Here is a 16642-nt window from a genome sequence, read left to right as displayed (position 1 = left end):
GATATTAACCAAATGAAATTTGAATTTACTCTAAAGCAGGGTGTCCCACGAAATATGACAGTAACAAGACGAATGGAAGGTTGAAATTTTACTTATCAAATAATTAGCATTATATGAGTCGTAAGCCTAATTTGATAAGTAAAATTCTAGAGTTAATAATAACAAAATACCCCTTTGGCATTTCCAAAATTTTGTCTACCTTTTTTTGTCCTGTTAATATGACCAGAGATATGAAGAATTTCGTTCAGATATGGTTTTATTTAATAAAATTTAAATCTGAACAAAATTTCTTTCATATCCGGTAATATTTACAGCACAAAAAAGACAGACCACATTTAGGAGATACCAGGAATAGAAGAATAATGTGGTTATTGTTTCAAGAATTATACCTGTGAAAGTAGGTTGACGACTGAATGTTTTGTGGGACACTCTGTACTTTTTTGAAGAAAAAAAACACTGTTTAAATCTGATAATTTATTCAAACATTGAACAATAATAATTTGGTATTTCCAGATAAAAAATATGTTACACAATCTTAGGTTATATACGCTATCCCTACAATTAAGAATAGGACTTAACTTCTTTAAAAATTAAGCAAAATATTTGATTTTACAACGACAGTTACAAACATTTTAGGTAATAGGATTTTTACAAGTTTAATCTAAAAAGTGGCCAAACTCTATTATCAAAGTATAACATATGCATATGTACAACGTACATACATATATATGTAAAACGTACATAAAGGCACACCATTACACAAATGCTGTTTTCTAACATCGATCGAAATTTATGAACCTAGACTCTACAGTACACATTTAAGAAGCAGGGTTATATTATTCTAAACACGTACTAGATATATTGAAAATAATTACGTCATAAATTTTCTTAAAAACTTCAAAGCAGTGATGTTCAAAATAACAGTTTATTATCAAGTATAAAAAAAAATTAGGATAAAAATGAAATTTAAAATTAAGACTTGGCTTCGTCAAAAACTTTAATTTCATTTGCAAAGTTAGTATATTAAGATTTTAAGAAACTTCAAATTCCTGATTTAACTAGAAGATATCGAAGTACTTACTTTGATCTCTTTACATTATTTACAGTCGTCGTCGTATATATCAATACAATCATGGAAACTAAGGAAAGTTATCAAATAATAGCTTCTCTTTGTCTACTTCTAAACTTGTGATTCTGTAAAGGCTTGTTAACGATCAAACCTTGATTTTAAAAATCATTGTATTGATATAAACGCCTACCATTCTATGTAATTGATAAATGTATAAGAAAAGGTATATATGTTAAATATGCAGGATATGTGTTTAGTCACAGATAGTTTGTGGCACATTTTCTTGAAAACATATTCAAGGTCGATAAATATTTTTAATAATTTTGCACAACATATTTTAAAAAGTACTTCTCCAATTCAGTCTTATAAGAACCCAAAAGAAAACATGAGAAAAAATAACAAATAATTTATACAAAACAAAATATTTTGAAAAGATTAATCGTCCTTCTTTTCGTCATTTTCGTCTTCGTCCTCGCTTGGTTCAGAATCTGATCTTTTGTCGTCCACGCCTCCTTTCGTCATTGCCTTGTGAATTGCCTAAAAATAATAAAATTGTAAAATAAATAGTGCTTCTATAAACGCGTAACTGAAAATTTAATGTTTAGCTTTAAAATAATCCAAAAAATACAATGGTGTTTAACCAAGGAAAAATGCTTCAAAGTCGGCCCGGTATCAAAAACAGTGTAGCCTCCCAATGATCTGAACAGTCAAACATTTCGTAAAATCCTATTCGTACCAACTTTAATCCAACTGTTTGGGGAGGGTTTTTTTCCAAAAGGCTTTTCATGATTTATTTTCAGAGTTCTATTCAATAAACAGATGATTTTAAAGAAATTAAGTTTGTCAAAAACTGATTTTCTAATTCTTATATCTTTGCAAACCAAAGTCGTAGTCTTTCAAACTATATATTCTGTTTGATCAAGAAGTCTTCGCTAGAATTATCACCATGTAGGAAAAAGAAAATTTGAGTTTGTGGGAAAAAAACCACAATTCCTTCAAAAGTTTAATAAATAATTATCTAATTATCATTAATATTTAATAAACTCAGCAAGCAAGCTTTTTTGTAGTTTTACAATATCTACATAGATATTTTTAATTCTTTGATATTCCATTAAAATGAAATAAAATACAATTGGAAAGCTACATCTTGGATATCTCATTCAATCTTAAAGGATCTATAAATACCATTGTGAATAGGAAATTATGTAAAATGTTTTAAAATACCTTGATGAGGAAATATGTCCAGAGAAGATGAAGAACTTGCAGAGTTCCCAGTAAACCATTAAATATATAGTATGCAGGAAACATCTAGATTATCATTAAATATATAGTAGGCAGGAAACATCTAGATTATCATTATCATTATTATTGTTATTATGATGATCTTTATATTGTTTAGATATTATATTGATATCATTTCTATTATTATTTATGGTATTATTATTATGATAGATAGATAGATAGATAGATAAATAGATAGATAGTTAGTTAAATATTTAAATAGATAGATAAATATGTAGATATATCGAGAAATGTAAAGATGGATAGATTAATATATAGATATAGATAGATAAATATTTAGATAGATAGATATATAAATGGATAGAAAAATATATAGATACATAGATTAATAAATAGAAAGATAGATTAATATATAAATAGATAGATCAATAGATGAGATGTAATAGATATATAGATGAGATATGATAGATATATATATGAGATTGGATAGATATATAGATGAGATTGGATAGATATATAGATAGATACCACACCTAGCTTGCTAGAGATAAATATAAACCACTACTAGCATAGAAAGACAGATAGACATTCAAATAGATAGATATATATGTACCACACGTACCTGGATATATAGATAGATGACTACTTGAGTTTACCTGGTAACTATCCAAGTATAGATAGATAGATAGATGACTACTTGAGTTTACCTGGTAACTATCCAAGTATATATATATATAGATGACTACTAAAGTTTACCTGGTAACTATCCAAGTATATATATACTATCCAAGTATATATATAGATGACTACTTAAGTTTACCTGGTAACTATCCAAGTATATATAGATAGATAGATGACTACTAAAGTTTACCTGGTAACTATCCAAGTATAGATAGATAGATAGATGACTACTAAAGTTTACCTGGTAACTATCCAAGTAACTGAGAACAAGACGAACACAGCGTCACACAATTTCTAAAATAAAAGGAATTTATCAACATAACTTTAAACTTTAAGAATGACTTTAAGAATAACTTTAAGAATAACTTTAAGAATAACTTTAAGAATAACCACGTCTGACTTTATATATTTTTTTCTTCTCAACATTACAAACTCCAGCTACGGGTTTCTAAAAAGCGTATTTTCGTGCTGTAAAAAATGATAAAACTCGAAAACTTATTAATTCAAGAATCAAATTAAAGAACTGCTGATCGAATTAGTTAAAAGATGAACTCTCTAATTTGTTTAAATATTTTCGAGAATCAAAAAGAAACTGTTGATGAATTAGTTTAAAGATGAACTCTCTAATTTGTTTAAATATTATCAAGAATAAAATAAGAAACTGCTGATGAATTAGTTTAAAATTGTACCATCTAATTTGTTTAAATATTATCAAGGAAACTGCTGCTGAATTAGTTTAAAATTGTACCATCTAATTTGTTTAAATATTATCAAGAATCAAATTAGAAACTGCTGATGAATTAGTTTAAAATTGTACCATCTAATTTGTTTAAATATTATCAAGAATCAAATTAGAAACTGCTGATGAATTAGTTTAAAATTGAAACTTCAATTATTTTTAAATATATTAGCTTAGATTAGTCGCACTGCAAGTTTACATATTTAAATAAAAGACTAAATTCAAAATAAAATAAAACTATAACTACAAGAAAAAGGCAAAGAGTGTTCGTTAAATCTCTTTTATTCAAAACTATATTTTATGCGTTGTATGAAATGAAAAAGAGAACAAAAACGAAAAAGGAGAAATGCCAAAAGATCAATAAAAAGTGGAAAAGTACAATGCATATTTTTCATTTTTATTATTTAAAATTCGGTGATGGTGATGGACCAAACCTCTGTAGAGTAAAAAAAGTAGATGTTAGTTCCACATTTATTGAAAATATATTTCGGTCTGGGTTGACCCTTGTCAGTTCTTACAATATAATAACCATCAAAATCGATAAAAAAACCACAAGAAAATAAACAAACAAAAAAGATTATTTTGAAAAAAAATTGGGCTCTCAAATGGACAAAAGGGAAACGAACTCAGATTATGAGATGGAAAAAAGATAATTTGCAAATATTCACTTTATAAAAAATGTTCTGAGACAATTATTTTTCCTTGAGATTGTTTCTGTCACAAAGATTAAAAACAAACTGTTTATACGTATGCGTAAAAAGTGGTGGTGAGGGTTGATCTAATTAACGAACTTTTACGTAAATCGGGGGGGAGGGGGGAGGGGGGAGGGAGGGGGGCTTGTTTAAGGAGGGTTATTTAAACCTTTTAAAGAATTGGACATAAACAATACTCTTCTTTTTTTAAATACTGAATTACAGTTTACAATTAAATAAAAACTACTTTTTCTGTTCATTCCTCTGAGATTTAAAATTCGGTGATGGAGATGGACCAAACCTCTGTAGAGTAAAAAGTAGATGTTAGTTCCTCATTTATTGAAAATATATTTCGGTCCGGGTTTACCCTCGTCATTTCTTGAAATTGTTTCCTCACAAAGATTAAAGTTCAGTCATAAAATCTTTAATGTATTTAGATTCTCGTACTTCAAGTAAACTTCTCCCAAGTTCCCAAACTTTTAGATGGTAGAGTTCATTTCCAGGAAGGTTAAAATGTTCTCCTGTAGGCTGGATTGTACGGAGATGTAACCAATATGTTCTCTCACTCTTTCATTTAAAGATCTTGTTGTCTGTAGTTTACTGCACACATTTAATACAGTAAACTACACTTCTGGTCTTACAGTCGAAAGTTCCATTAATCTCAATCTTCTCAGTGGTATTAGAGGATTTTATAACTGTTCCAGGCTCTATACAGGGACAAGTTGGGCAATTTAAACCACAAGGTTTCATACCAGGTATTAGCATATCTAATTAGGTTTTCGAAAATCTTATTTACACCAAGATAAACCAGATAAAGGATAAGACCTTGAAAGGTATGAATTATGAAGTACAAGAGAGAGAAACATTCAATTATTGCAAGTGATGGTTACATGTGTACACTGTAAGCCATTTTGTTCGTCGCCTCGTACATCCTGCGCAACACGCGCAACTGCCCCGTCATTAAAAACTTTTATAGTGAAGACGACAAAAAAATCTATTATATTTACCGTATATTTGATGTATTTGCAAAGTTTAGCAAGCTCTAGTAGATGGTCTGCACAATCATGAACTATCAGAACCAGAGTTCCAATTCTAGAATAAGAATACAGGATTAGGGAACTATCAGAACCAGAGTTCAAATTCTAGAAGAAGAATACTGGATTAAGGAACTTTAAAAACCAGAGTTCAAATTCTAGAAGAAGAATAACGGATTAAGGAACTATGAAAACCACAGTTCTAATTCCAGAAGAAGAACACAAGATTAAGAAACTATAAAAACCAGAGTTTCAATTCTAGAATAAGAATACAGGATTAAGGAACTATAAAAAAAAAAGAGTTCTAATTCTAGAATAAGAATACAGGATTAAGGAACTATAAAAACCAGAGTACTAATTCTAGAATAAGAATACAGGATTAAGGAACTATAAAAACAAGAGTTCTAATTCTAGAATAAGAATACAGGATTAAGGAACTATGAAAACCAGAGTTCTAATTCTAGAATAAGAATACAGGATTAACTAATTCTAGAATAAGAATACAGGATTAAGGAACTATAAAAACAAGAGTTCTAATTCTAGAATAAGAATACAGGATTAAGGAACTGTAAAAACCAGAGTTCTAATTCTAGAATAAGAATACAGGATTAAGGAACTATTAAACTACAGTTCCAGTTAAGAATGGAAAATGAGGTATACAGACGAGTCCGTATTCTATTATATGTATAATGTATAAGTATAAAAGATCAAATTAGACTTGAACTCCAAATCTAAAACTGAACTAACGGACTTTTAAGAAGATTAGAGCAATTCACAATAATATAATTTTGAAAATATTTGGACGAGTCTTTAGAAGAGAAATTATGATTATAATGTTTCAATTAAATAATGATGTATATAGAATAATACATTTAAAATTATAAATATATGAATATATGCAAAGGATTCGCAATCCAAGCATATCATCATTATAGCTCTAAGCCTTGAAGCCCAAATAATACTCAAAGAACCTTTTTTTTCTGTATTCAAATTTTAATATGAGCATTATACTAGCTTGGGGCCCAGTTCTGCCTAGAGTTTTCCCGATCAAGTTCCCCCATCAAAACTTAGGCAAATCGGTCAAAGGATTCCAGAGTTATGATCGGACATCCAAAAACAGAAAGACCGAGATTACTTCTTTATCCAGGTAACTTAAAGTTACTCCAGCCGTTTACCCGCAATTGAACGATTTTTCCGGGAAACTAAATTTTTGCTCTTGAAGTCGACCCACTAAATTTAGAATCTCATAACCAAGCTAAGAACATTCCCGTGAATCTCCCGAGTTCCCCAATCAAAAATTGAAGCAAATCGGTCAAGGGGATCCTGAGTTATGTCCGGATAAACAGACAAACCGAGATTACATATAATATATATATATTAACCTGGTAAAGTGTGCAGTCCATGAAAACCGAGATTACATATAATATATATATATATTAACCTGGTAAAGTGTGCAGTCCATGAAAACATCATGAGTGCAATGGTTGTGTTGTGATGGATAAACATTTCCCAGAAGTCCTGAAACAAGTTTTATCATTTAAAAATACATTTTTCAGCAGAAGATGGTAAGTTGATTTAATTGATTCGCAGGAATGGGAGGTCGGCACGGGCAGCCGTAGTACATTTGAATTTCCGAGCCGGGTCAACCTATCCCCTCCCAGTTTGTACTGTACCTAACTCAATGGACAGGACTAGCCGGTGCAACAACGTTGACGCGGTCAGATTTTATGCGTCATATAGGTTGAATTTACTTTTACTAAAGGGGCAGAGGTGCGTGGCGGGGGGTTGTTACATTTTTGTATACATTTTTCATAAAACTACTTTTTAGAATACTTGAATTCACGATTAATTATTACTTGATTGATGGATTGAATGATTAATGAACTAGCTGACTGATTGACTGATTAATTAATTTATTACCTTCCGCTTGACATCAAAGAACTGTGATATTGATAAGGACCAGTAGAAGGATAATTCAACCATGTAGTAGAGCCATACATCGGAGTCAACCTGTACATTACAAGTGAATGCATGTACAGTAAACCATGTACTAAAACCATATAGCAGAGTCAACATTGTACATTACTAGTTATTCACTGTTGTACTCTCAAGTGTATGCGTGTTGTGTATGTACAATGTACATTATATAAGTAAAAGAAAAATTGCAGTGTAATATAGATATATAAATATACAGACTTATTAACCCATATCTTTTAAATTTAGTACATAAACACGAATATATGTAATAATGTAATGTGTGCTGCAGTGTTCACACTCAAAATTACAACACATAAAAATCGCTTATTTAGCATTAAAAATTAAAAAAGTGTCAAAAATCGCTTATATTCGATAAAAAATCGCTAATTCGGCAGCCGTCCAATTCTTTTGCTGCCAAATAAGAGAATTTTTTTGTTTCGTAATTTAGAGTGTATGAAAAGTGCATACAAGTTAACATTTCTTAGCTTACTATTAATTATCACAGAAAACTAAAGTTTGCATGTGTTTCTGAAGAATTTCATTTATTATAAAACAGAAATTATTCATTTAACTTCAATTTTGAAGATAAAAAAACTAGCGGAGATACGAGGTTACACAGTTAAAAGGAATGTGTTTTTCTTAATGAATAGTAAATACATGTTATAACTACTTTCATATAAGCCAAATAGATTATCAAGTACAATAGGTGGCAACAGAGAAATGAACCAATTATACACGACGTCATAAGTGTCAAATATAACAAGAAAAACGAAATTTTCTCCCATTAGTTGACATGTTTTTCAAGATTAAATAAAAAAGTGTAAAAACAGAAAATAAAGAACACATTTAATTGCACTTATTTTACTACAAGATAAGCACTTTATTCTAAAACTATTACTATTATTAACAATTTTGTCGGACACAAAAACTGAATTGAAAATTGTGACGCCAGAATACAGCTGTACTGAGAGTGTACAAATTCTACGTTGCCATCTATTGTACTAGAATCTATTTGATATAAGCTAGATAACGTTCAAGTAAATCATAAAACTTTTTAGTTATTTATCCAGTAAAAGTTTTCGCACTCATGTTTATCCACCTTCATATCTGTAAAGGAAAAGTTTACAATTTTAAATCTCATCTTTAGTTTAAGATAATATATCTTGAAAATGTCTTCTTTAAAGGAACAGACCGGCTATGTAAGGTAGTTAAACTGAGTATGCAGTGTTGTGGACAAATTCTTTAGGATTCATTTGAGAAATATAAAACTTTTTAAAGATCTGTAAATCCTGAGTTTGAGCGTTCAAAATCGTACTTTTGGGTGGATACGTTCACAAAATCGTTTTTTTTAATCATTAAGTAACGACTACAAAAAATATAAACAAAATTCTACAGTTAGTTGTTTAGGAACAGGTTAAGAAAATAAAAATTAACTCCATCGAAAATAAGTAATCTTATTCAATTATTAGTTTCTATAATCTCTCTTTCATCACAAAGATTTTCTGCAGATTTTCTGGAATATTTATTAAAAAGACGACATTTGAAGAATTTAAAGAAATATGCGAACAAATTCATAGAAAATAAGAAATTAAATATAATGATAAAAAAGTAAATAACTAATTCTAACTTCGATTGATTGACAAACTTCTTTCGAGAAATATGTTCTTCAACATCTAATTAGTTTACTACAGAATTTTTATTATATTTTTCGTCGTCGTTATTTAATAATTTCAAAAAACCGATTCTGAAAATATACCCAACCAAATTCATGATTTTGAACGTCGACTTTGCACTCAAACTCAGTAATCATACATCGTGGAAACGTTTTATATGTCTCAAATGAAACCTAAAGAATTCGTCCACAACACAGCATACTCAGTTTAACTACCTTATATAGCCGGTCTGTCCCTTTAAAACTACTATGACTGTGAGTATGAAAGCAAGTTTATTATTTCTATACTCGAAAAATGGCGTTTTTACGCATAATTTATTTATAATTTACATTGGTAAATACTTCAATTGTACGTATAATTGAATAGTTTTGAAATGAATGAAAGCTAGAAAACCAGAAACATTTTATAGAATGTATTGGCACTAAGGACTATAATCTACCAATCCACCAATCCTAGTATTTATTCTGGATTAATAATTCAAAAATCACATTTTTAAACTTGTGCTTTCTAAAAAATGATCTGAAAATAAAAATTATTCCTTTTCATACAAATTTCGAAATTCTTCATGAGAAAATAAATTGTGATCTATGTCTACTTTCTACGTGGTTTTCTAGTGAACTATGTTTAGGTGCTCTTCCTGAAACTTAAGAAAGTACTGACAAACGAAACCGGTTTTATTAACCTGGTTTCCGAATGTTTTCCTATCTTAAGTTACCAGCTCCGATCTACCTTATATTATCAACTAACAAGGATATCCCTGTAATAATTCAGTTTAATTGGAACTGACTTTAATACTACACGAATAATATGCCAATTTCAAACGGTTCAAATTCATAGGAATTGAGTCTTTGCCACAAACACTGGTTTTCTAATCCCTATATCTTTGCAATCCGTTGTCGGAGACCTTAGATATTCTAAACTATGAATTCTGTTAGAGCAAATAATCTAAGATGGAAAGTTGCAATTGATATAGGGGGATTGGAGTTTTCTAGGAATACGATAAGGATGACATAATTAATTTCTACTTATCACATAGTTCATTCAACCCCTTCCCATTATTCATGTTAAAAAAGATTAAAAACTCGTAAAAAATCTTTATACATTTCATTTGTGAACTAAAATGACTAAATTTTTTATGAAAGCTGGATTAAAAGGAAAATATTGGATATTTTACAGTGCAGTGGCAGCCGGGACAGTAAAATTAGAACCTAAATATTTATTTTATTTGACCGGCTCCAACTATGTGAAAGAGCCTGTGTGAAAGTTAATAATAATATTCCTACACTCATATAAACAACTTATTTCATTTATTCTCCGCAAATTTTTACAACTTCAATCCTCATTCATCAATTAGGATCCGGATCCGATGGATCCGTAAGATTTTGACTTCCTGGATCCGGATCCACAAAAATATGCGGATCCACGGATTCGGATCCAAGAGGCAAAAAAAGAGAGATTATAAAAATTTTCTGATTCCTAATTGGTTCATCAAGTTTTAGCATAAAAATAAGCGAAAAAAAAAGACAAAAAGTTTGAAGTTTCTCATTTGTTAAAAAAATTCAGTAAATCTTAAAGAAATGACGTGGATCCGGATCCATTTTTTTACAGTGCGGATCCAGGATCCGGATCCGCATCAAAATTAAATGGATCCTAAGCACTGAATTTACATATCATTAAAGTCCGCGAAAAGCTTGTAGAATTCCTGATGTAAATGGGGAGTTTGAAACAAGATATCAAAAATTGAAAATGACTCTGAAATATGAATATTGTATAATCTAACCTGATGATATGGATAATCGTACCAGCAGTAGCGAATATTCCAAAACCAGGGCTTATTCCATAGACATAGGAATCCATAGACTAGGATACCAGTATAGAATATCCACCTAAACATAGACAAGGATACCAGTGTAGAATATCCACCTAAACATAGACAAGGATACCAGTATAGAATATCCATCTAAACATAGACAAGGATACCAGTATAGAATATCCACCTAAACATAGACAAGGATACCAGTATTTAATATCCACCTAAACATAGACAAGGATACTAGTATAGAATTAATCTTGGTTTTATCAATCTATTTTCCTGTATTTTATGTGTTTGGCAATATATTTATTCCTTTTATCTTGGTTTACATATATTCATTAATTTCTTGGCAGAAGCTTTTTAGTTTGGGCTGTTTGGTAATTAAATCATTAGTCTAATTAATCCGCTTGAGTTCATTTAGTATATTATGTATATGTAAACTATTTTTTGCTTTCTTTGACTAAATTTGTTGTTTGAAGAGTTCAAAGATAATTTTTAAAATTAAAAACAAGATAATCTTGTTTTTTAACTCCTCTACTTTACAAAGTCATTCAATCAATAACTGTTCACTTACAGGGGTCAGCAATTATGTTATTGCAATGAAGACGACTTTTTTATTAACAATGCTTTAATGCTTACCAAGCATTTTTTAAATCACAAGCTTAGAAGTAAACAAAGCGAAGCTTTTAATTGACAACTTCTCTTAATTTACATGTTATGTTTCTCTGCTGTTTAAAAGTTGGGTAGAAATCAAAATTAAAATATGTACGACGACTGTACAAACAAATACAAATTTTATTTAGAAACGAGGAAAATAATGTTTTTTAATGTAAGATTACCTCCACCCCGTCTCACAGAATTTCTGTAATGTATTTGGTAATTCAGCTTGTCTTCTCTGCCGTAACCATCTTTCAACCTATGATGAAAATTCATAAATGAGTACAGTACACAGCAGTTCAGCTAACTTTATTACTATTAATTCTATTAAAGGGACTGTAAGCGTAATTTTTAAGCGGCCCTCTATGCAAAGATGGCAATTTCAGATTTACAACGGAACCCTTCACAGCTTTGACTTGACTTATTTTTTACAACTTTTGAACTTGAACCTTGAACTTTTCAAAACTGATGCTGAGGTATTTTGAATTCTGTTTTATCAAATAGTCTAAGTTTTATTCATAAGATCCTAAAGATATAGGGATTAGGTTGTTAAAGTTTGTGGATATCGATCAATTCTTTACCAAAGGGCATTATTTTTGTGCATATATTAAAATCCTCCCCTCTACCTTTCATAAGATGGTTTCTAGCATACAGATATCAGAAGTCTTTTGTTTCTTAATCATTAGTCCTTGGGATACATAGATAAATCAAGAGAATAGATGGAAACTCGGGAAATAACAGACAAACATACCAAACATTAGTTAAACATAATACATAACATGAATTTGTCTTCACCCTGTACTAGACTTATTTCATCCTGCACTTTAAGTATATAAAATAATGTTTCTTCCTGTATTAGGAACATGAACTATTTTCTTCAACCCGGTTTACTTTTATGGATATAAGTATTTCCAATTCACCCTGCTATATGGTATTAAATGATGGGTTCACCCTGTATTGTGTTTTAAAGTATTAGTTTCACTCTGTATTATGGATAAAATTAGTTTTTGCAACCTGTAGTATGGATAAAAATAACTGTCTTCACCCTGTATTATGATTTACCATTCGGTGATGGTGATGGACCAAACCTCTGTAGAGTGAGATGTGTTTTATTCTAAACTATTTGTTCTCCTTGTATTGAAGTGTACTAGATCCACCATATTTATTGATCTTTTTTGAAATCTGATCTTTCATATAATCTCGTAACCTCATGCAGATTCCTTAGTTACAAAAACATACATCTAGATGATTTGCTAGATATATCTAGATATATAGACATGTATATCACGTCAAACCTGATGGGGAACCATTTTGATATTTAAAACTTAGACTATTTGATCTAACAGAGTTCATAGCTTGAAAAATCTAAGGTCTACGACTTTGGGTTGCAAAGATATTAATATACAAAGATATATTGTTTGATATATAGACGTAAACATGAATATACTAGATAGCAATACAAAGAAAGATTTTTAGATATTGATAATAAAAAAGATAGATATTATGTGGAGAATGTATAATACAAATTATAAGCTTTCCTCCCAGAATAAATATTTCGGAATATTTCATCAAAGCGGAATTTATTTGTGATTTACTCCCGCCATTAGTGGAATTTTAGATATCCATATTAGATGAGTAATTACAAATGATAAAAAGTCTTTTCAGCTAAAAATAGGGGACTAGACTTGTGTCTGCTATAGTGCTGGTAACATTTAGCAACATTCTCTTTGAAAGCGAATTGTTGTGGTCGCACTTCTAAAATATCTAATTTTGTGGTCGCACTTTTAAAATATTTAATTTTGTGGTCGCACTTTTAAAATATTTAATTTTGTGGTCGCACTCACGGAAGTTACCCGCTCATCAAATCGAGAGGAAACTGACCTAAGGTTTCTAACCTAAGGTTTTTCGGCTTTCGGGGTTTCCGACCTAAAATTGTATTAGATCTTAAAATAGGATAGGCCAGGTTATATCTGGGTCGGATTCTCTAGACGTAGTTAAAATAAGGAGCCGATTAAAATCCGTAAACTAATCAATATTTCCTTAAAAACTACTCGATTATTAGGTCGGATATTCTTCCTTAGCAAGATCAAGTTTCCATTATTCCATGGTATTGTGATCAAACCCGGTATCGGAACCCTGGTTTTCTGAATGGAGTAAGACAATTTTGTAGAAATTAATGAACTGATTATAGTCAGGGGTCAATATAATTCCCAAAAAAGCTGATTTTCTCGATCCCAAAATAATTTTTTGCCCCCAATTTTGAAAAAAAAATGCCCCCAATTTTTTAAAAAAATGCCCCCAGTTAAAATTTTTTTTTCAAATTCCACTACACATTTGCCCCATTGCCCCCAATTTAAAAAAATGCCCCCAATTTTTAAAAAAAATGCCCCCAATTTTTTTTTTAATTATCATATAAAAAAAATTTGCCCCCAATTCAAGAATTTGCCCCCATTTCTTTCAAATTCGTCAATCCCAAATGGGATTGAAAAGGGAATTATATTGACCCCTGATTATAGTATAATGGTTGTTTTTGTAATTAATGTAATTCTTGCATTTAAATCCACACAAATATATAGACCTTAAGAAGGAAAGCAAGGAATTTCATTTACGATACTCTTTAAAGGAATTGAGTGTTTGTCACATAATCAAAATTTGCTAATCCCTTTATCTTTGCAACCAAATATTGTAAACCTTTGATATTTCAAACTATGAATTCTGTTAGATCAAATAATCTATGTTTGAAATATAGATAAAAGGTTTACAACTTTAGGCTCTAAAGGTATAGGGATTAGAAAATTTGAGTTTGTGGCAAAAACTTTTCAGCTGTAAGGACCAAGTAACCTTCGATATACACAACAATTCAAGCTGTCGCTGAGGAGCTTGTACGTACTGGTACAAGAAGTATGTACAGTACAATTCAAGCTGTCGCTGAGGAGCTTGTACGTACTGGTACAAGAAGTCTGTACAGTACAATTCAAGCTGTCCCTGAGGAGCTTGTACGTACTGGTACAAGAAGTATGTACAGTACAATTCAAGCTGTCGCTGAGGAGCTTGTACGTACTGTTACAAGAAGTCTGTACAGAACAATGAACCGATATTTTAGGTTTAAAATTAAAGTTTAAAATTAAAGATGAAAGCTTATACATAATGGACGTTAAAAAGTTGAAAGTTCCTTTATGCAATCCTTGAACAACATGTGTATAGACAGTTACATATATAATTTTTATGTATTATAAACAATTTCATATGTTCAATGTTTACAGAGCTGAGTGCAGAAGTTATTTTAAACAATAGAACCGCGAGATTAATATTTGCTTAAACATTGCATTTCGTAAAATGGCCTCATCCTGATCTTACATTTTTATATTTTTGCAAGTTGAAGAGCCCGACGTTGTCCGTGGAATTTAAAAACTCCTTTGGGAAAAAATAATTCGAATATGTCACGGTCATGTCACCCATGAGTTCCCTAAATAAATTGCAGCCAATTTGGTTCAGCCGCTTGGTCATCTATAGCTAACATATATATATATATATATATGAGCAAAGAGCTTTATTATATAGTATATAACGTTATATAAATTATGAAGCATAAAAATCAAAATTATGGAAATGTCAGTAAACCCCTAGAAATGCAAAAGGGGGGTTAAACTTAATACATAATCAATAACAACTAAAATACATATAATATATACCCTCACTCTTCAATAGCTAATCCTTATTTTTAACATATTTATTATTTACGAATTAATTTAATGATTTGTGTGCTTGCATTAAATTAGAAGCTGCATTTTTCAATTTCTTGCATTCTGTTAGTTTTAGCTACGTACAGATAGTTTAAGCTATGTACAGATAGCTTACAGATATGTACAGAAAGTTTTAGATATGTACAGATATCTTTAAGATATGTACAGATATCTTTAAGATATGTACTGATAGTTTTAGATATGTACAGAGAGTTTCAGCTATGTACAGAAAGATTCAGAAATGTACACTGTACAGCTAGTACCAGTTACGTACAAATAATATCAGCTATGTACAAAAAGGTTTAAATATGTATTTCATTTTATGTGTTTTCAGGTAGTTTTAGTTTTGTACAAATATATAAGTTATTTAAAAAGCTAGGGCTAATACTAAATGTGCAGTTAGATGCTTGTACTTACAATATCTATTATGTACAAAATAAAATTGTAAATTATACCTGTATATAGGAGAGTCCTGTTGTACCCGCGAGCTCTAAAGCTTGATCCTACAAAATTTAATTCAATTTTAAAATCTCATTATCTTCTAAACTTTAAATTCTTGAAACTTTTTTCTAATATTCTAAAGGGCATCGGATTAAAAAAAAATAATGTAGACATCGTTGATCCACTTCTGTTGTGCGCGCTGTTCATGTTAAAAATAGGTGGTTTAACTGATTATTTGTAGTTTAACTACTTCTCTCTATTTATTAAGTTTCGTCCCTGGCATAATAATATTGATATATTACTTTGCTTTAGAGAGCCCTTCGTAAAAATGTCTATTTATTAAACATCTGTATGTTATGATATTGTACCTTTGATATAGTGGAGAATGATCTGTATGCATGCTCCAATGTTTTATTTTCAGGAGGATAAACACGTTGATGGTCCTTCAAACCCAACCTTATACCTAGATAATAGTTCCTTCAAACCCAACCTTATACCTAGATAATAGATCCTTCAAACCCAACCTTATACCTAGATAATAGTTCCTGCAAACCCAACCTTATACCTAGATAATAGTTCCTTCAAACCCAACCTTATACCTAGATAATAGTTCCTGCAAACCCAACCTTATACCTAGATAATAGATCCTTCAAACCCAACCTTATACTTAGATAATAGATTTTTCAAACCCAACCTTATACCTAGATAATAGATCCTTCAAACCCAACCTTATACCTAGATGAGAGTTCCTTCAAACCCAACCTTATACTTAGATAATAGTTCCTTCAAACCCAACCTTATACCTAGATAATCGTTCCTTCAAACCCAACCTTATTTGGATATTCAGGGGCGTTTACAGAAATTTGTTCAGGGGCTAGGAG

At 30.3% G+C, this 16642-nt stretch overlaps 1 protein-coding gene and 1 long non-coding RNA gene across 2 annotated transcripts in view; both read right to left on the bottom strand.

Annotated features, from left to right (window-relative positions):
• Positions 1–1308: 1308 nt before the first annotated feature.
• LOC111711155 (uncharacterized) lies at positions 1309–2403 on the bottom strand. The gene is made up of 2 exons (XR_002767196.1): positions 2294–2403; positions 1309–1606 (listed from the first exon to the last, which is right to left on the bottom strand). It is a non-coding gene; the product is annotated as an uncharacterized LOC111711155 (long non-coding RNA).
• Positions 2404–2834: 431 nt separating this feature from the next.
• LOC111711161 (ceramide synthase 6) overlaps positions 2835–16642 on the bottom strand; it is a gene marked incomplete at its 3' end in the record, with an annotated part of 21014 nt that continues 7206 nt past the window's right edge. The window contains exons 4-12 of the mRNA XM_023485433.1: positions 16130–16224; positions 15776–15823; positions 11760–11836; positions 10888–10993; positions 7378–7467; positions 6899–6975; positions 5431–5515; positions 3234–3286; positions 2835–2844 (exon numbers count right to left, since the gene is read on the bottom strand). Of these exons, the coding sequence (XP_023341201.1) occupies positions 2835–2844; positions 3234–3286; positions 5431–5515; positions 6899–6975; positions 7378–7467; positions 10888–10993; positions 11760–11836; positions 15776–15823; positions 16130–16224 (641 nt within the window). The remainder of the gene's footprint in view (positions 2845–3233; positions 3287–5430; positions 5516–6898; positions 6976–7377; positions 7468–10887; positions 10994–11759; positions 11837–15775; positions 15824–16129; positions 16225–16642) is intronic.

Source organism: Eurytemora carolleeae, unplaced genomic scaffold (assembly GCF_000591075.1).
Source record: "Eurytemora carolleeae unplaced genomic scaffold, Eaff_2.0 scaffold239, whole genome shotgun sequence".
Classification (NCBI taxonomy): domain Eukaryota; kingdom Metazoa; phylum Arthropoda; class Copepoda; order Calanoida; family Temoridae; genus Eurytemora; species Eurytemora carolleeae.
Note: the sequence above shows the minus strand (reverse complement) of the source record. Positions and strands in the feature narration are given on the sequence as shown.